Raw genomic sequence first — 20,225 nt, 5'->3', positions numbered from 1 at the left:
GGGGTGGATCATCACAACAGAAATTTATTGTCTCATAGTTCTGGAGACCAGAAATCTGAAATCAAGGTTCGGCAGGGCCATGTTCTTTCTGAAGACTGTAGGGGAGAACACCATCTTGCCTCTTCTAGCTTCTGGTGTTTTCCAGAAGTCTTCAGTGTCCCTTGGCTTATAGATGCATCACTCCGATCTCTGCCTCTGTTGTCACAAAACTATACCCACCACGTGTCTGAGTCGTCTTATAGAGTCATCAGTCATATTGGAGTGAAAGCTCACTCCACTTTACTAATTACATCTACCATGAACTTAATTCCAAATAAGGTCACATTCTGAGGTACTTAGGAGTTAGGACATCAACATATCTTTTTTGTGGGGAGACACAATTCACCCCATAATTCCAGAGCTCCATGTTCTCACTTGTTTTATGATGGTAAGATTTCCTTCCTCATAGGAATGCTAAACAGAGGATAATGACATTCAAGTCTCTTTGAGGAAAAAGTAATGTGTAATTATTAAACATTATCATTGCCAGATTAATCCAAACGATGAGGATGTACTCATGGGTCAGCCTTTGTGAAGCTGAGAATTCTTTTATTACACACCCAACCAACTTCCTTTTTATAGCTGCTGAGCTGCCTGGGTATACTTTTAACAGAATAATATGTAATTTCAAACCAAGTAAGACATATACAAAAGGGTGATGATTTCTGACCGAGAGTGACTCTGCAGCAAATTTCAGAAACTGCTTCCTTTATGTTTAGACTGGACACTTCTTAAAGAGAAAACCAGTTTCTCCCCACAGATGTGACTTATAAAGAAAATACAGAAGTGTTTCTTTTGTTTGTTATGGAAGAAAGGGAAGTTTTCATCAGCACAGACCATTTATATTTGACTTTTTCACTGAACCTGTAGGAAAGAATGTCAATTCAGACAATAAATTTATGGAGGAGGGAAGAAGTTGTCTCAGGCCTCTTGAGGTGTAAAGTCGGCATGAAATGGAAAACAGGCTCCGGAAATCTTGTTTTGGGATTTGGTACAGAGCCCCCTGGGTGTCAGGCAGAGACACTGCAAGTGCCAAGATGTATAAGATGTGGTCCCTGCCCTCAGAGATCCCACAGGTGAGTGGGAAAACATGTAAAGGACTAGCCATAATGTAAGTTCAATGGCAGAAGTATTCCAAAACGCCGTGGACCCAACTGATGCCATTGAAAGACATCAGGAAAGGTTGTCTTGAGGCAGAAATAACAAAAGCAGGGAATGTGTAAAGGCTGTGCAGTATACATCCCATGTTATTTTCTCTGTGTGGCTGGGGTATAGAGTGTGGGGTATGTGTAGAAAATGGGACAGTGGAGATAAACGGTATAGAGGTAGGTTGGGGCCATGTTGTAAATATTTCATTGGTAAGTCATGGGAAGGAATTTGGTCTCTATCACTGTAGATTAATAATTTGTTTTCATTTCCTTAATACTATTTTTCTTAATTAAAATTAATCTCAGCTTGTTATATAACACTTGAATTCAGAAAAGTATAAATATGAGAATTAAAATCACCTTTCATTTCAACATCCAGAGATAGTTTTTTGTGTGTTTTATGTATATCCTTCAGTCTTTTTTATAATTAGATAGATTCAGTAAATGTATTTATTTTAATTTTAGTTCATTATAATGTTAGGATATATATATATATAATGTTTTCTATATATCTATATAGTTTATAGATACATAAAATACATATAATTTTGTCTCTCTCCTTCTCTTTTTCCACATAGCATTATATTGTGGACTCTGTCCTGAAGGAATTTTTTTCTAGAGTGTTGTGACATATCTACATTTTTTTTTTTTTTATTAAGAGAAAGGAATATTATCAGAAAAGAGTACTTCCATAGCTGATCATCTGACACCCTTTAAGTGATCAACATTAAGGATATTTAAAGTATGCATTGATCTTTGATTTACCAATAGTTTTATCCTATCAAGGAGTAATCCCCCTTTTCTTTCTTTCTTTCTTTCTTTCTTTCTTTCTTTCTTTCTTTCTTTCTTTCTTTCTTTCTTTCTTTCTTTTTTTCTTTTTTTCTTTCTTTCTTTCTTTCTTTTTTTCTTTCTTTTTTTCTTTTTTTTCTTTCTCTTTCTTTCTTTCTTTCTTTCTTTTTTTTTTTCTTTCTTTCTTTCTTTCTTTCTTTCTTTTTTTAATCTTTAATCTAACATATCTACATTTTTAAAAGAGGTTTAACTCTGGTAGCAAGAAGAGGTTCTGTAATCTAGGATAGCATCAGGATAGCTTATGCCAAAGACCTGAACTCCTACCATTCCTGTCTTGACATATTTCGGTCTTGACATATTTCAACTCATCCTGTGTTTCACAGAAATAAAATAAATGGCTCCTTTTATGAAGGGGAATTTTAAGTGATAAATGAGAAAGAAAAGGTCTTGAAAAAGAAAATGCAGGTGAGGAAAAATGGCAGGTTTTAAGCAGCACATTAATTTTCTAAAAATAGGCATTCCTCTTTATTTAAACTTAAAGTCTGAGCATGCTAAATATGTGCTATTTTAAGCCTGAGACTTCCATGACCTGCATCATTACAAGACACGTAAGTTTTGTTGACTGTATTACAACAGTCTCAAATTATCTGTCTAGAGAACAAATCTTATATCAAAATAACAGCATAGTACACATCAGATTTTAATTTACTCTCAAAATTTAAGATAATAATAACACCATTGAAATGGATCAAAATAGGTCCAATAGGCATGAAATGAAATAACTGTACAGAAATGTGGGCTTGCACAATGTCTCTTAGGCTTTTTGTCTGACTCTAAAATGCTATGATGCTTTTAAAAGGGAAAATCAGTAGTTTGTTGCAATTTCTACAATATTTAATAATACCCAGAAATTCCACTAAACCAGAGTCCCTGACAGTTAAGATCATAACAATGAGTTTTTATTTTGTCTTGTCTTAAATTAGAGGTTGCCAACTATATTTTTAAATGCACTGTGTCATAACAAAGTAATAATATTCATCAATGGTGACATTTTATATCTGCAAGGATAAAGAAAAATATCTTAAGTATCTAGAGGGAAAATCAAGTTATCTATAAGGACACAAGTCAGGCTAGTTCTAACCTTCTGGGAGAGAAGGACTTAGACAGCCTTGATCATTATGGAAAGATAATTTTCAGGAAGAGGTAAAATCATGATGGACATACAGATATAAAAATGAACATGTGTAAAGATTCTATTTTACTCATATGAGGGATCCAGGCTGATGTTATAACAGGTTCAAAGGGAAAGTCTGAACAGCACAAATCTATCTGGAGTAAAGAAATGTTGAGATGAATTTCAAGCATAGACAGAAACTCTCTTTTCCATAGGGTAGGAGTGAAGACAGTTTGAACCTCTAGCAGATAAAACATACTTTGCACACCTATCAGTTATCTACAAATGTACAGAGTTGTAACATAGCTCAAAATCAAGGAACACAGCTAGATTCTTATAACTCAGAGGGTGTGCTCTGGGCATGTGTAGTGCTCCTCTGAAGCACAAGTTTTTCACTCCATGATTCCAGTCCACCTCTTAGTAGACCTGTTGTCCACTATTTCCTATTATGCCAGTCTTCTGCAATACTAAAATCCAGAATTAAGTGAAATGATGTCTATAGATTTAAGAGGAAAACAAGATTTCAAAAAAACAAGCATCTAGCCTGAACAACAGCTATTACTGTTCCAGGGTGGTGGACAGATACTTTCTGACTGCAATGGAAGTTCCATTAGCCCACAGACTTTTGGCTTTTGGTCCCCTACTAGTGATAGACCCTGGTTTGGGGGGCTTGAAGGGCCTTCTTTAAAAAGAAAATGTATATGAAATGAGGGATACAATATTAGGTACAGAGTAAATGTTTACTTAGAATGAGAAAACACATCATGAAATGAATAAATCATTAAATATTATAAATCACAAATGATTTTTAAAGATAAAAAAACCTTTATATGTCACCAAGTCCAAAAAATAGCATAATAGTTATTTTTTGACTAACTGATTCACACTTATTCTATTCTTCAGGTCCCTTGTCCTGCGTCTATAGCCCCAGGATGTGGTCAATTAGCCTATTTCCCCAAATTCAAGTCATACACACTTACTGATTCATGTTCACAGATCCTGTAACTCTCACCCACTCAATTTGATTTCAATTTTGCTGCTGCCCCCTCATCTTAAAGTACATTATATTGACCCTTGCTAACTCAGACTTACGAATTTGATGGAATTTTAAAGACAGGTAAGTATAATTTCAACCCAAGGATAAGGACTTGACAGTCTGATGAGCTCATTCTTACATATATATTCTCAAATTCCCGCAGTGATGAGATGTTACTGATGATAACCAGCTGAATTTTGCACACCTCGTATGGGCTGTCTCTGATTTGCATTTAAACTCATGAGATCATTCTACTGGTAATGAAATACTTTTGCTGTGAACAAAATCAAAGATACCTCCCTGCTATTCTTAAGATTGTATCAAAGAATTTCAGAGAAGGAAAGTGATGGTATAAAACATTGGCAGCAATCAAGAGAGGTGTGATTTCATAGTTGGGTTTCATTAAATGGGATGGTAATAGTGAACACCAATTTCACTCAATATTATTTTTTCTCAGAAATAATTCTTGAATGAAAAGGTACAGAAAAAAAATGAATGATAGATCAAGGGATTGAAAATCTCGGATTATATAGGTACTAGATTATAGATATTAGAAGAGGTAGGATGAAGCCAATGTAAAACAAAGTGTGCTAAATTTGTTTTATCTAAGTTATTTATATAGATTTTTAGAAGTATATATAAAAGTCTATATACTTATAAAACCTAGTGCACATGTCAAAAATAATTATTGTAAGGGAAAGTCTGATGTAAAATTATCATCATCTTTATTATAATTCCATATCATGTCACATCAATGGAAGTTAGGAAAGGGGTAAGACCTAGGGGAAATAAAATTGCTTAGTTTTTTATTTTCTACAAACAGACTTTAACATTTTCTGATGTAAATATGAAAAATAGGTTTACGTATATTCATAAAATTGTAAAACTGTCGGGGAATAAAAAATAGGATAGTATTGATTGCTGATTCTCCAAAGAGACTATCAAAATAACCTGCCAATCAAGCAAATCCATGTTTATTGTTTACTGCAGGAAGGAAGGGCAATTTCAATAACATCACTAAAGGGGAGCCCGAAGTGGGACACCTGTGAGGTTTTTGTGGTCTGACTTAGGGTGGTCTTTCAATACAGAGACCTGACAGGGATTTGTTAAAGTTTGTGATACAATAATTGAGGACTGATGGATGTGGAGAAGAGAAGATTTTGAAGTGAGTCTTTAAAGAATAAACAATTATTTGATAAATTCCCTTGAGCAATCTATTGTTTAGTAAGAGGAAGGGACTACCGCTCCTTGTGCTCGAGAGAACAAGATGAATAGTCTATTGTTCAGATGAATGGATTTTTAGTAAGTTCCTGAAACAAACAAAGTTATTTGTAACTTGATTTTTCTGGGCAAAAGTTTCCGGGCATAATAGAGTTGTGTATTTAATGTAGACAGTAAATTGTGCTGATGTAGATGGTTCAGTAATCAAGAACATTTTTAAACATTGGCATTATTAAAATTACATAGAAAATGTAGCCTGTATAGAAAAAAAAGGGGAAAGATGGATCATAAAATGAGAACAAAATCAGAAAACAAAAAGTAAGAGTCAGTTGTGGGGTGGGAATTCAAACCAAATTTGTTTGACTCCAAAGACCATATCATTACTTGTTTTTACTTGTTTGTTTGGACTTCATTCCTTAACTAATATACTGTATCTTGATGAACAAGTCTGTCTGAGTGCTGTCCACTGATGTTTAAAGCGATACAATGAGGAGGTGTTTACCTGCAAATGGCTGGTGCTGGAGGAAGGTACACATGAGAGGGTGATACGTACATTAGTTTAGATTTCTTCTATTTGCTCAACATCTCAGGGCACCGATACTATCATAGAATAATGCAGGTACTGTCTGTGTTGTTTTAATTTCATTTATTCATTCATTCATTCAGCAATGTCATAGGCACTGAGGCTCTTACAGGACACATCAGAAAGGTTCCCTACTCATGCTCAGTCTAATGCGGGGTGGGGAACAGAGAGGATACGTACAAACATATCATTAAACAAGGTAATTTCAACTTGTGAGAAGTGTTTTGGGAAAAAAACAACAGAACAGAGTTTTAGGTGGGCCAGTGACTTGGCTGGACAGTACTAATTTGGATTCAGAGGTTAAGGAAGGCTTCTCAGAAGAGGTGACACAAGCCGAGACCTAAATGACAAGGAGTCAGTCATGCAAACGTCTGAAGGAAGAGTTTGCAAAAGAGAGAATTAAACAAATGCTAAGATGCTGAGGTGGGAGCATGTGTGGTGCATTTCAGAAACAGAAAGGTGGCCTGTGTGGACAGTGGGGGTGTATTGAGCAAGGAGTAGAGGATGTCGGGGGGACCTGGGGGCAAGTGTGACCTTGTAGGCCAAAGAAGGGGCATGGATTTTATTCTGTGGGCAAATAGAACATGATCTTGTTGAAGTCGCTTCCAAAGGAAGACCAAATGTTACCATTCTTTGAGCTAAAACACTAATGTAATGTCCAGCATGTTCTTGTTTCTATCATTCATAGTTACGTTTGCATTAATTTAAACTGGCTGATGTGGGAGTTAAAGTCCAAAGCTTACAAGGGAAATCGAAGAAACATTTAAAATACATTAGTTTAGTTTTTATTCTCCCTGCAGAGTTTCTGAAAAACAGACTTTTTATTGCACTGGCTCCTTAGAAGGTTTATTGAGTATTTGATTTCATAGAAAAGCCCAGAAGCAGCTACATTCTTTAAGAATTTTGATATTAGGTGTCAATGACTGTCAATGATTTTGAGATATTTTTTAGAAAGATATTATTACAGGAATGATCTTATTTCATAGTTTAGGCATAACAATTTAATGCCTATTGCTTGTAATGGGCTAAAAAGGAAATAACGTAAATGTCCATCCATGGAGAAAGGAAAAATAAAATGTGTTACTGTCATATGTTGGAATACGATTCAGCAGCTTAATGAACTAAATCTGTGTGTCTCATCCTATACTGGTCTCCATAAAATGAGAAGGGAGAAAAGGTAAGCTGTAGTAAAATAGATATAGGTAAACAAGATTTGTTGAGATATAATTCACGCAGAATTGTGTAAGTGTAAGGTGTATATGTGTTGATTTGATATGTTTGTATATTGCAAAATGATTATTATCCTAGCCTGGTGGCATGAGATAAGCAGGGGCATGAGGAAACATTGGGGAATGATGGGTATTTTCATTATCTTGATTATGGTGGTGATTTCACAGTTTTATATATATATATATAAATGTCAGAACTTATGACATTTTACATTTTATATATGTACAATTTGTTATATGTCAATCATACTCAATAAAGGTATTCAAAATTCTTGTGGTAGGTCATTGACATGAAAATTTAAACTGGTAGGAATTCTTTTCTTTCTTACGAGTGCACGAAGTGGTAGCACACTTTAAAATTAATGACATTTCTTAGATTTCATAAGCCACAGCAATAAATGCCTGATTCAAGATTCTGGTGGCTGAGCTTTATGCTATTTTCAACTAAAATCATGCTAACTGATATAATAGGAAATTCTGGGCGGGGATAATGCTGGGAAAACTGAATCTGTTTTTAGCTAGGGTGCGATTAGGGTGTTAGGATTACATTCTGCCTCCATTCACTTCCCAAGTGGCCACTGTGTCCTCTCAGGTGCTCTGTGGCCCGTTCTCCGGGGGCGCGGCCCTTCCGTCTTGGCAGTAGACCCCCACGCTTTGCCTGGCTCCTGATGGCCTTGAATAAAACCTACATTTCCCCACCTCCCCATCTCTTTGTGAAGCCAAAGTCATGTGACTAATTCTGACCACTGAGACCAAAGCGGAATCGGGGGTAGCTAATCAGAGTCATCCGTCTGGAAAGGAGTCCCTACCACGGCAAATGGATCTGTCATGTATTATTGTGAACTGTCTGGTTTTTTCCCACCTAATAATTCATCAACACAGAAACTATGTTTTCAAAAATAAAAACGTTCCAGACACAATTTGCATTGTATGTTAAGAGTGAAGTGAGCACGCTTCCCGTTGGGATCCAGGGCTACTGGTTGCTAATCCCCACTCTGAAGCAGGCTCCCCCTGTGGCTCTGGACTTGTCATTTAGCCCTTCTGCGGCAGGTGCCTCAGCTGTGAGCTGTGGATAATATTACAGGGCCTGGGGGTGCTGGGAGGATTCATTAACACTGGCAGAACACACTGAATTTAGGACTGTTCCCTCTTCCTACATTTTATCCAGGGACTTCAACAGGCTGTACCAGTAAGACGGGTCCCATTTATCTCTGCTTTCCAGATCAGGTTATGAGGCAGGAGAAATTAATGACTTGCCCAAAGTCACTCGCACAGCCCCTGAGGAGACCTCTGGAATATTGACTTCTAATCTTGCAGCAGCCCCTGGATGCATGCTTCATTTGGGAAAAGGACTCTCTAAAGCCCATCTAGTTACTTCTCTCTGGTCTTCTGCCGGTGCATTGGCCTACATTGTCCTGGGTTGGCTGTCATTGACCTATCGAGAGGAGGGCTCTTCTCATCACAGAAGGAACTTGAACATCTGGGAGGGCCTAAGGATCCCAAGACTCTTATTTTTTTTTTTTTTTTTTTTGTCTTCCAATCAGGGTCACTAGACGTTTATGCTTGCTTTTGTGTCCTTGGTTATGAAAATTAAGATGTGAGGTCCACCAGTACAGAAAGAATATTCATTCTGTTTTTTTAAAATTGCATTTGGAATCTATTTTTTTTTACAAAAAGCACACAGAAGAGAATTAACGTCTCCAATACTCCGGATAACAAAAAATAACAACTACAAAGTATTTTCATGTAGATACATGGACCTGGGATATATATATATATATATGTAAGAGCTCATTTTTAAAGAATCAACCATACTACACAGATCACCTATAACATCACTGTATAAGATCACTGTATGGAAACCCTTTTATGCTCTCTGGCCTCGTCACCCACTACCCTCTTCTCATTCTCCAAATGCCAGTCACCCTGACCGTCTCTCTGGTCTGAATGTGCCATGTACTCCTGTCTGGGACATGTGCACCTGTGTCCCTCTCCCTGCCACCCTTCCTCTACCTTCCTCAGGCAATAGCTTCTCCTCCCTGTCCCAGCTCCTATATCTCTGCATTCCCTGTATTTCAAAGGGGTCAAGTCCTGTCGCCTTGGCCTTCCTCAACCAGGATCATGACCATTTCTTCTGTGTAGAATTTTACACTTATTTGAGAATTTTATTAGTGCCCTGCCTCTCCAAAGGGCTGTCAACCCCATGAGGGCAGAGTCTGATCCCCTCAGTGGCTCCTCAGCACCTAGCAGGCCCCTTGTTGAATGGACGAATAGGAAGGGCCATCTTTTACATCCGTTTTAATGGCTTTAAAGGGATTTTACAGAACAGCAAATGTGACTCTTCCTGTTCATGCAATTACAGCAGAAACTCGAAAACCCCGTGGGAGAAACATTGAGAGAACATTCTAGAGCAAGGGGCTGGACCATCTGTGCAGAAACTGCCAAAGAATAGTGCACAATTGTTTTGTCTGCATTAGTTGATCACGCACCTCCGGCCTCCATGAGACATTGAAGTTCAAGAGATTCAAAGAAGATGGTTCTGGGCAGAGTGGGTCTCCTACCCAGGAGGCAGGAACAGGGGAGGTGCTCCCTTCCCTTACTGCAGGGGAGTGATTTTCAAGAGAATCACTGAAGGCTAGAAATGAGTCTCCGCAAGTGGAGGACACAGGGCCTGGGTCTGACCCACTGCTTAAGGTGGCCTGGGGTCGACTCGCTGCCTTGTCCGGTGGCAGAGCAAAGAGCAGTGGCTCCCTGGGGTGAGGTGAGTGTTCTTGATGCGGGGACACTGGGTTTGTCCTCAGGCCAGTTACACACACAGGGAATAGGCAGGGTTTGGCTTGGTGTAGGTTCACCAACAGGACCACCAGGAGCGGCAAGGGGAAACCAACAGAGGCCTGGAGCACTGTGTTCGGGGCATGCATGGGGGTAAAGTGTAGCCATCCTGCAGGGGAACGGAGGGTGCAGCTTCAGCAGGGGCATGTCTAATGAACTCACAGAAGCTCCCAGGGAGAAAGAGCGAATGTTTAAACACCTGCTGCCCTGAGGCATCAGCTCCCAGGCAAACCTTGGAGCAAGCAACACTTTGCTGTGTCCTGGCCTCTCCTTTCCCCTGGGCTCCAATTAAGGGGCGGCTCAGAAGCCAAGCCTGTGCTTACTATGTGAAAGACAAGGCAGAGCAGAAAATAAGAACAAAGCCATCTGCACTCCCACTGCCTTCCCAGGCCTGAACTGGGGCAGGGGATAAACCCTAAATTGGATGATGTTTGGGGTTATATGGGTGAAGTGGGCTCTTCATTACCCAGCAGTAGCCCAAAGGCCAGGTACCTTATGGAGATTTCATTAAGGTTTAGAGAAAGAACTGTTCAATCAGCAAATTTTAATGGGGAATGATTGCATCCAGTTGATTCCTGTATGCTTAGAAATTTGGTTATGTGTATGTGCACACTTCCAAGTGAAAAAAATATGTTTAGATGTATATATATATATTAAGATAAATACATTTAGGTATGTATATTGTATTAAGAGAAATATACACTTTATCATAAACGACACTGCATTGAATATTCTTTTAACTAGATATTTGTGCCTTTGGATACATTTCCAGAATTGGTTCTGTTGAGGGCCAAGGATAGATGCTTATAACAGTTTAAAATTTTGTAATAGATTTTATCACTTCTTCTCCAAAGAAGTTGTATCAATCCATACAAATTTGTAGTGTCATCCAAAACTTCACTTCTCTTTTTCTGAATGATTGTTCAAAGGTCTTTAAGAGACGTTTTAAAAAATGGTCTCACCATGTCCAATCCAGTCCCTTCTCATCAATTTTTTTATTCATCAGATGGAATCATATTTTTCAAATATAACCCTTGGCAGCCACCAGGCTTTCTCAAGCACTCTTCCCTCGAGCTGGAATACGCTTCCCCGCTCACAGAGCTTCTTCTCATCTTTTCTGTCTTAGCTGAAATGTCCCCTTTCCGAGAAGTCTTCCCAGACTCTTTCCTCTCTACTCCCCACAAAGCACACCTCTCATTTCCTCTTCTCCTCCATCTGCAGCTGCCTGAATTGTTTATGCACTTGTTTATTTTTTCTTTCGTGGAGTATGAGCTCCACAGGTACAGGGACTGTGTGTGTGTGTGTGTGTGTGTGTGTTTGCGTGTGAGAAAGCTTACTGTGAATAACCTCTGTCCGTAGCAGGTGCTCAAGCAATATTTGTTGAATGTAGGAAGGAAACTAGGAAACAGTGAGTGACCGAAGCAGGCCTGTTCCCAGGTTCCCTCCCACCTGATTTCCGTGTCCCCGTCCAAGTCATCCTTTCGGTGGGGAAGGACTGGCACAGGGAGACCTGGCTGCAGAGCGAACAGCCTCTCTCCCTGGTGAGAGTCAAATCATTTTCATTAGCGCCGCCTCACTTTACCCCAGGAAAGGCTGCATACGTTTCTGTGACTCTCCCACTGAGAGCAGCAGGCAGTGGGGCCAAAGCTCAAGTTATTTTTGGTAAAGATATTGGACAAGTGCCACATCAGCCTCTGCCTTGGTACTTTGTGGTACTTGGTGAAAGTACAGCCTTCTGTGGCAAAGCTTGGGAGCTCATCACCTGCTCTGGACAAGTGCAGAAGCCTCTAGATTTCTGCCCATGATTTTCTGTCCTGAAGAACTAAATAACAACAACAATAATAGTAATTGGCTGAATGGAATGTAGAGGGAACAGCAGGAGCCATTCATGTTTCAAGTTAGAGTGAATTTCTGATTTGAATATATTGGACTGGTCAACCTTTGGATTAATTACTGGCTCTGCAATGCTATGGTTATAAAGTTCTGTTTCAAAGTATCACATATTTTGTTTCATATCAACAATATGTCCAAATAGAAGAGTACTACTATGCATATTCCATTTTGAACTCATGCTCATTTAATTGTAATACAGCCAACTTGCAGTCTACCAGTTTAGCACACGTACCTGTGTCTGAACCAATCAGTGCATCTGAAGAAAGGCAATATACAAGTCTGCATATGTGTATAAAATGAAGGTTCCTGTGGCCAGGATTCTCACCTGGTCCTGATTGGCTAGCTCACTACACATGTGTGGGCAACGCATTGTTATTGACTCTCTATAAGGAGCCCTGCCCAGCGCTCTGGGCGACATGATGGCACAGCTGCAAGGCTGCAGGAGGGCAGAGCAGAGGCTGGAGTGGTGGCAGCCCTAAGGACAGAGAATGAGACATCTGTGCAGGCAGAGGGGCCCAGAGGCAGAGACCAGCTTTCTGCATGCAGACTCACTCTGAGTGAATGGGATTTTAGTGATTGATCTGCCACTGTGGAAATAAAGTTGGGTATAACCCTTCCACCCCAAGAACATTCTACTGTCATTTCTTTGGTCACACTGAATCCATAGCGAACTTGCCCGGGGCTGAAACCCATTGGCAAGACAGCAGAGGTATGTATGCGGAGGGTAAAGTTATACTCAGGAGATAAAGTATACTTGGAGGAAGGGAGTTTGGATTCTGAGGAAGCAAACAGAAATGGGTACTACAAATTAGAAGTTATAGGTGTTGAAAATTGAGTGAAAAACAGAGATTGATGTAATGATTTCTTTTTGTGTTACATACATCTCCTGTGAAACTGAATTGTGTGTGGCTGTCTGTTTGGCAGTGTACAGTAGCCTAAGTTGTGCACTGTGCAATTCTGTAAACACTCCTTACATTGTGTATCTCTATGAATTACTCCTTTCACTTCTGCATGGTTATGTATTTGGGATGAGTGTTAGTGGCTGTCCATCCTGATCATCGCCTCACCTATGTATTTTGTATGTATATCAGTTTGTCTTCACCAAAAGCAAACAAACAAAAGCACATACTGGATTCAGTTCTGCAATTAAAAAAGAATCACTTATTTATTCACATCCAGTTAGGTATTTTCTAGTTTAATTCTAGTTTCCTGACTTCTAGCTTAATTATTTCTGGATGTTGGTTATACTCAACATCAATTATTAAGGGTTGGATTTCTCAGTCTCAGGTTTTGTCAGTAATAATTTTCGTTATCCTGAGCCATTCATTTCAAGGTCCCTGTGCCTAACTTCCTTTAGTTTTTGTTTCTATGATACTGTGGATTTGGTCTACAAACGAGTGTTGGACAAACGCCTTCCATCAATGCATCTGTTTCATGGCAACCGTGAATGTTTTTTGCTTTTTTTAAGTTCTAACTCTTTAAAACTATGATTTCATAATTTCGTCCTATTTTGGTGACAGATTTAAACTTAAAACTTCACTTACATCAAATGGCAACATGATGACAGAGTTAATGGTTTAGTATATAGCCAAAAGGGTTCTCCCTGTCAGAATATTTGCTTGTGATTGTCCCAATCCAGTTGCCATCATCCTTTGACACATTCTTGGGTGATGAATCGTCTTTAATTGACACCCATCAAACCAAAGTAACTACAAGCTACTGTTCCCGATGAGAAAGGACTCCTTCAAATGCCATCAAGTCAAACACTTCACTAAATAAATGAATCCTCTTCTCAACAGCTCTGACTACAGGCCATCCAGTCTTGCTTCCGTCACACGTGAACAAGAATTGGCCAGTTTCTGACGCTGTCTTTTAGTGCAAATGCTTAGAAAGGTCTTCTTTGGAAACCAGCTAATAAGTCGTCCCCCCCCAGACCTCTGCTCTTCAGAAGGGACAGAGGATGGTGTTGACCAGCTGAGCTGGTGCCACCCACGCATCCCTTCTATCCTTGCCCCTTGGGACCTGGGGCAAATCTCTTCATTTGCACGAGTACATGCAAAGGGCTTGGAGAGGTGCCTGGCACTAAGAACCTATCCAGCACCTGCTCTGGCCTAGGCTTTGGGGGTACACATAGTAATGAGGCCAAGCCAAGGGTTAACCCCTGGGAAACTTACATGCGGACACAAAAGACAGGCTCAAACAAGGAAAATGGGCCGATTGATATTACCCAGGGCGGGGACCAGGATGCCAAGGAAACGTGAGGAAGCACCCAGCATGCTTAAGCCGTGGCAAAACCCCTCCCCTCATTTGCCAAGGTCAGGGCAAACCGCGGCCACACCACCTATCCAGACACGCACGAGAGGTAACAATCAGCCCTTTTAGGGAAGAGCTGGAGCTGACGGGAGAGGCGGGGTAGGCGGCGGCTGGGAAAAAGTGAAATTTCCTTTCCTGCAATAAGCCGCGGGGGGAGAGGAGAGCGCGTCGGCCCGCCGGGCGGCCGGGTGGCGCGGGCGGGAGGCGGCGGGGCGAGCCGCCCGGGGGAGCGCGCGTCCGGGGCGTGTGCCTGTGGGGGGCCACCCCCGGGCCCCGCCGGCTCCTCCCCCTGCTCCCCCTGCTCCCCGGGAAGGGGCAGGCCTGGCTCCCCGAGCAGCCGCCGCTCCTCCTCCCGGCGGGCAGGCCGGTGAGTCAGCTGACGCCGCGCTCAGCCCCGCAGCGCCGCGCTCCCCGCGCTCCCCCGAAGTGGCTGCGCGCCGGCCGCGCGCTCCCAGGCTTCGGGGCGCAGCGCAAGCGATGTGCGCGCTCTGAAGCCACGCAGAGCTGCCGCCCGAGCGCTCGGCCCTTTGGACCCAACCCCCCGCGCCGTCTCCGGCCCCTGCCCTCAGCCCGCCCCAGAGCCACTCGGGGTGCGTGCGCGCGGGAGCCGGGGGTCACCGGCTCTCCGGGATGGCTTCCAATTTCAATGACATAGTGAAGCAAGGGTACGTGAGGATCCGGAGCAGACGCCTCGGGGTAAGGACCGATCCCTTTTCCCCCGTTCGCCGGGTCAGTTGTCTTCATCCTCAGCCGGCATCCCTGGAGGGTGGAGGGCGGCTCGGAGGCGGCGTCCTCCGCCCCAATCCCACCCCCGGGGCGGCCGCCCCGAGCCCAGGTCTAGGTATGTAACGGGTCTATCTTTATCTCGCGGGTGACTTGGCTTTCGGAGGGTGGCCGCGCGTCCGGCCACAGTAGCCCATCTACTGGAAGTAAATATTTCCCGGTAGCCATGGGAGTTCGAGCCGAGAAACCCGGGCCGGGTGCTGCGCCCGCCGGGTGCCCCCGGTGCCGCTCGGTCCACTCGCTGCCAAGTTAACTTTTCCAGGGGATGCATCGGTTGGCTGAGAGAGAGGGCGGGCGCCCCCGGTGTGGACGAGGTCTGCGACCTTCTGTCCCCAAGGAGACAGTTCTGCCAAGAGAAAGGGTTCCTCCGACTCCGGGGCAGGACAGCGACCCGCGTCTGCCCCAGGTGTTGGCAAAGGCGGGGTGGGTTTGGCCTCTGGCCAGGCCAACTTGGGCTGGATCCCCGAATCTGAATCTTCCCTCGTCCTTAGCCTGGGTGGTGGATTTGTGTGGCCGGAGGACACATCGGAAGCCGCTGGAAGATTATTTAGGGTGGAACATAATACGTGGCGCAGAGCAAGTGCTCCCTAAATGTGTACTGCAAGGAAGAACGAATGCATCTGCGGGTGTTGGTAGGGGACAGATAGTGGCATAGAGCTGGCCCCTCTCTTAAGACACCTTCCCTTTTCCCCTTTTCCTTTCCTCTTCATTGATGGGACTTCAGAGAACTCATTCGGCTTCTCTTGAGTGCGGTAAAGGAATTCTTGAGGGCGGGAGAGGAGCCTGAAATGATTTTTTAAATTTCAGGCCACCTCATTTCTCTTTGTCTTGTGTCAAGCCTTGTTGCGAGTTTTGTTTATTGTCTGCGTTTAGACGCCGGCCTTGCTGGGGAGGAAAGCTTACTTCCGTCATGTAAACTAAAACTAAAATAATAATAAAAAAATGGTAAACTAAAACTGAAAGAACAGTTATGTCAGTAGTGACGTGGAATGACCACACTGAGAGTAGCGTTATAATGAGAAATTCATCATCTTCCTCTACAAATATATGTCATTGGCACCTTTCTCTTATTTAGTCGTTGGACTCTTTTACGTGCCAGATAATTTTACTGAGAATTGAAAGGAAATTTCCCAGTGGGTAAACAGCTAAGGAGGAAAGCCTGGTGATGGAGCATCTGTAATTGTTAAGCGCTCTTGCCTGATCTATTTTGGTCCTTTCCTTGCTCTTTTCCCCTGCTGGTTATCACATTTGAGCAATTACGCCCAGTGTTGTTGTGAATATATAATTACAGTATTAGGGAGAAATGTAACAGAAACGAACCGATCTCTTTCAGCCCTGCAGAAGAAGTTTCCCTGATTTTTCTTTTCTACTATGCAAACATTCTCACCAGCAGGGGCAGCTCTTACTGGGGGGTACTTACTTTAGTGACTCCCATGCAAAGGGCAAGAAATAATAGGAACTTTATATTTTTGATAACCGTATGGGCCAGCCAAGTGTTACAATGTTAAGGGGCACATTAAAAAACTCCATTCTAATTTCCGATATTCTCCATCACATCACTTGAGCAAATTGATAAGAGATTCATTCTGTGTTAGGGAGCATTCCAATAGGAAGAAGACATGCATTATTAATGCACAAAATGTGAATTATTCGTAAGGATTGTGGTTATGCCAAATTGTGACACATGGTGATTTATTTGAAAGACTAGTTACCATAACTTTCTAGCTTATGGTAATTGACATTATTTTCCTGTATTATTCAACTGACACAATATAGTCCTATGTGTGTGCCAGTGTTTATAGACAGATAAAGCAGAAGGGAGGAAATAGAGTTTCATTTGCATTCATTTGATATTTTACAGTATTTTGGATGTCAAGCAGCAGGATACTGTCTCAGGATTTATTCATTTTGTGTTAACACTCAGGTTTTAGAGTATCTGTGGAGTGCTGGCTACGGCTCACGGAAGAAAAAGTTCAAAAATATAATCAATGAAATCTGGTCTTACTTGGTAACGTTGGTTTAGTCACCCTTTAATTTTTTAAAAAAGTGCTCCTATGATAAAGTTTATTTATTTTAACTGAGGAGGCTGATTACATAGTTGGCAGGAAACAGTGCAGTGCGAACTCAAGTTTTAATGCAGGCTACCAGTAATGGGGAAGAATGCTCCAGGGAAAGGGCATAGGGACCCTCCATCCACAGTAAGAAATGTTAATGTCTAGACAGACAGCCTAGAACAGCACGCCGCATGTGTTAGTCTCAAGGGGTGATGGTGGTACGGAGTGGGCACTCAGGAAGTGCACGTTGAAATCCGGATCGGACCACAGTGTGACCTTATGACTTTGCAATTCATAAGCCTCTTGAGGAGCTAATATGACAAAGGGGTTTTATTAATGGGATCCAGACAAGTGTCTGTGAGTTAGAACCACATTTGGGAGGGTTTATAATTAAACAAGAGAACAACATTTTATGGTAAGCAGCTGTTGTGCCAAGGAATGCTCCTTCAGTTGGGGGAAAGAGAACAAATTCTGCCTCCATTACTCAGCTCTGTGATCCTTGACCTCCCTCAGTTTCCTAATCTGTACAGTGAAAACTATTGAGTGATGTTGTGGGTAAAGTCTGTGAAAATGCAGTGAAAGCATCCACATCGATTCTGATTGTGTCATTTCTTTGACATAATTAAAGATAAGCTAGGCTTGGTGGAAGGATACAGACATTACTGATTTCTTTCTTTTTCTGTCTAGAAGTGTCCAGAGGTATAAACGTTAGTGCAGCTCTAGCTGTTTTCGCTAGATGAAGTTTTTACAAATCATGTGCACTTACATACATTGAAGTGATTTTTCAGTGAGACAGGAAACATTCTAAGACAATCCCATTCAAATGGGCCACAGGTAGGTGGTCACCCTTAACTGAGATTCTAAGCAGTTTAAGTGATTAAGCAGTCAAATACGTATAGATTTAACTTTTTTTAGTAAACGTCAGAAAGCTAAATGAGATTCAACTCATCTCACTCAAAGGTCTCCGTATATTCATTCTCCAGCTTGGTCTCCATCGTTCTTGCAGGTCTCCGGCAGTGCCCTGGAGGAAATGTTTGTTCAGGAATGTCCCTGTTACTATTTGAGGGACTTTGAGGGAGAAGGGGAGCAGCTGTCTACAATTATCTGGCTAATCCATAAAAGGCACTAACACATCATTCTTAGAGAAGTGGCGAGTCAGGCAATTTGCTCCTCATAACCTGTATGGCTTAGATGGTCTCGCTTAACTGTCCACACTTGGTTTCTTTCTTTACAACAGAGAGAATTTCCCAATGAGTAATTGCCATGGCTTACCCACCATGCAAGCCTCAGACCTGTTCACTTTATTTATCACAATCCCTCTGTTGCTGGCCTTTAAATAACATTCTGTGTTCTTGTCTACCAAGGACCTCTTCTCCTGTCTAGCCCACGTTCCCACCTGATGTCTAACAAACTCAAGTCTAACTCGTCGACACCCTTGATTGTGACATCCAAACCTTCTTCTCCTGCTTATCTTAGTCGCTAGAGATCTCAGTATTTTAGTTGTCCTGGGAAAAGTCAAGCAAGCTCTCCTTCCCTTATCTCTCACCCCCACAGCTGGTCCATCAGGGGACCATTTGGACTCTACCTTGGAAATATATCTGGAATCCAAACAGCCCTCATGCCACCCACCACTGCCCTCCTGGTTCAGTGCCCCACCACCTTCTTCCCATTGTAGCGCAATCACCTAATTTGTCTTCCTGGCTGCTCACCCCACCCAATGCCTTCCTGTTCAGTTTAGAGTAAAGGCCTTACAGTGGGTTCTGAAGCTCTGTGCTGACCCAGAACCTTTTCCCATGCTGTTCCTTCTGCTTCGAATGCTGTTCCCCCAGGTGTCTCCTCCTGGCTGACTCCCTCACCTCCTTCAGCCTTTTCTCAAATGCCACCTTCTCCTTGAGGCCTTCCAGAAATGTTGTTTTATTTCTTTCCTCCCCCTCCCTCTATATCCCTTCCTTTTTTTCTCTCTAGACTTATCACCCCTCACATAATGGTCTGTATATTGTGCTTGTTGATTGCCTGTGTGCCCCCAAAGCAAGTGAAGCTCCATGAGGCCTGGGACTTCTTGCTTTTTCAATCAGAGCTGAATCCCAGAGCCTGGAACAGTACATAGCACTTCATCGACCATCGCCTTGATGAAGATTTATTGAATGAATGAATGAATGAATGAATGCCTCCATCACTGTGGATTGGCTTAAGAGCAGAGGCTGACATGAGACTGCATTAGAGTCCCAGTTCAGTGACTGGTTATGTGACTTGTGGTGAGTTATTTAACATTTATAAGCCTCAGTCTTTATAAAAACAGGGAGACTCATAATACCCACCTAATAGGCGAGCCTCTTAAAGGGCTTAACGCAGGGCTTGACACAATGGAAACCCAGTTCCTGTTTATTGCTGCTCTCACCCTGACTGCTGGTGGTCCTCGAGGGTGATCACACACAGGTGTCCCTGTTTCCACTGCAATTGCTGTCATCCTCAAAGAACTTGGAAATGAGGAACTAGGAAAACAAACTCATTATCTGTGAAATAAATGATGTACAAGCACAAATATTGTTTTGGCACTGATCCTGGGTATAGAAAGAATTCTTGCCTTGGTAAGATTTTTCATCATTCTAAGGTAATTGGCAAAGATATGAAGGATGGAGAAACTCATTTCCATGTAACTTTGGCTTGAGCCAGCTCATCAGGCTAGGAGGAAATTTCCGTTACTTTACGTGTCTCTCTCCTGGGTGGCAGAGAATGGGTTTGAAAAATTGGAAAATATTTCTGCCTAATACCTAGACATTAAGTAACCAAGTCCTTTGTTGACCTGCTGTACCTGACCCAGTATGCCAGAGGCTTTAATATTTCATGTAGAGCCTTGGGGTTTATAAATGATTGGGAATCTGTGCATTCAATGGTACCATGATTAAGTTATATTTGTGACATAATATTCTTAGAAATAGAGAATAAATTCATATATACTATCAGCACATAAGTATATGGGCACATGCACTCAGTTAGATAGCTGGAGCACTGTTTTTCCTCTCAAGAGGATGAGGCTTTGGGGCTAACTTTGCAGTAGTGAAATTTATGTTCAGGAAGACTGAACACACATATTTTGGCTCCATTTGAATCAGCTTCACCGGTTTCCATGT

The 20,225-nt window shown here is 42.0% G+C and overlaps 1 protein-coding gene across 2 annotated transcripts in view; it reads left to right on the top strand.

The window, feature by feature from the left end:
• The window catches only part of DOK5 (docking protein 5), a 301,770-nt gene that overhangs the window by 154,247 nt on the left and 127,298 nt on the right, over positions 1–20,225 (top strand). The window contains exon 1 of one of the 2 annotated variants that reach the window (XM_073236417.1): positions 14,467–14,953. The exons of the other annotated variant lie outside the window; for it this stretch is intronic. Within the exon in view, the coding sequence (XP_073092518.1) occupies positions 14,888–14,953 (66 nt within the window). The 5' untranslated portion in view covers positions 14,467–14,887. Of the gene's footprint in view, positions 1–14,466; positions 14,954–20,225 lie in introns of those variants that run through there. 2 annotated transcript variants of the gene reach the window in all.

This window comes from Manis javanica, chromosome 5 (assembly GCF_040802235.1).
Source record: "Manis javanica isolate MJ-LG chromosome 5, MJ_LKY, whole genome shotgun sequence".
Taxonomy (NCBI): domain Eukaryota; kingdom Metazoa; phylum Chordata; class Mammalia; order Pholidota; family Manidae; genus Manis; species Manis javanica.
The sequence above is the reverse complement of the archived record's forward strand: the minus strand, read 5'-3'. Positions and strand labels throughout refer to the sequence as shown.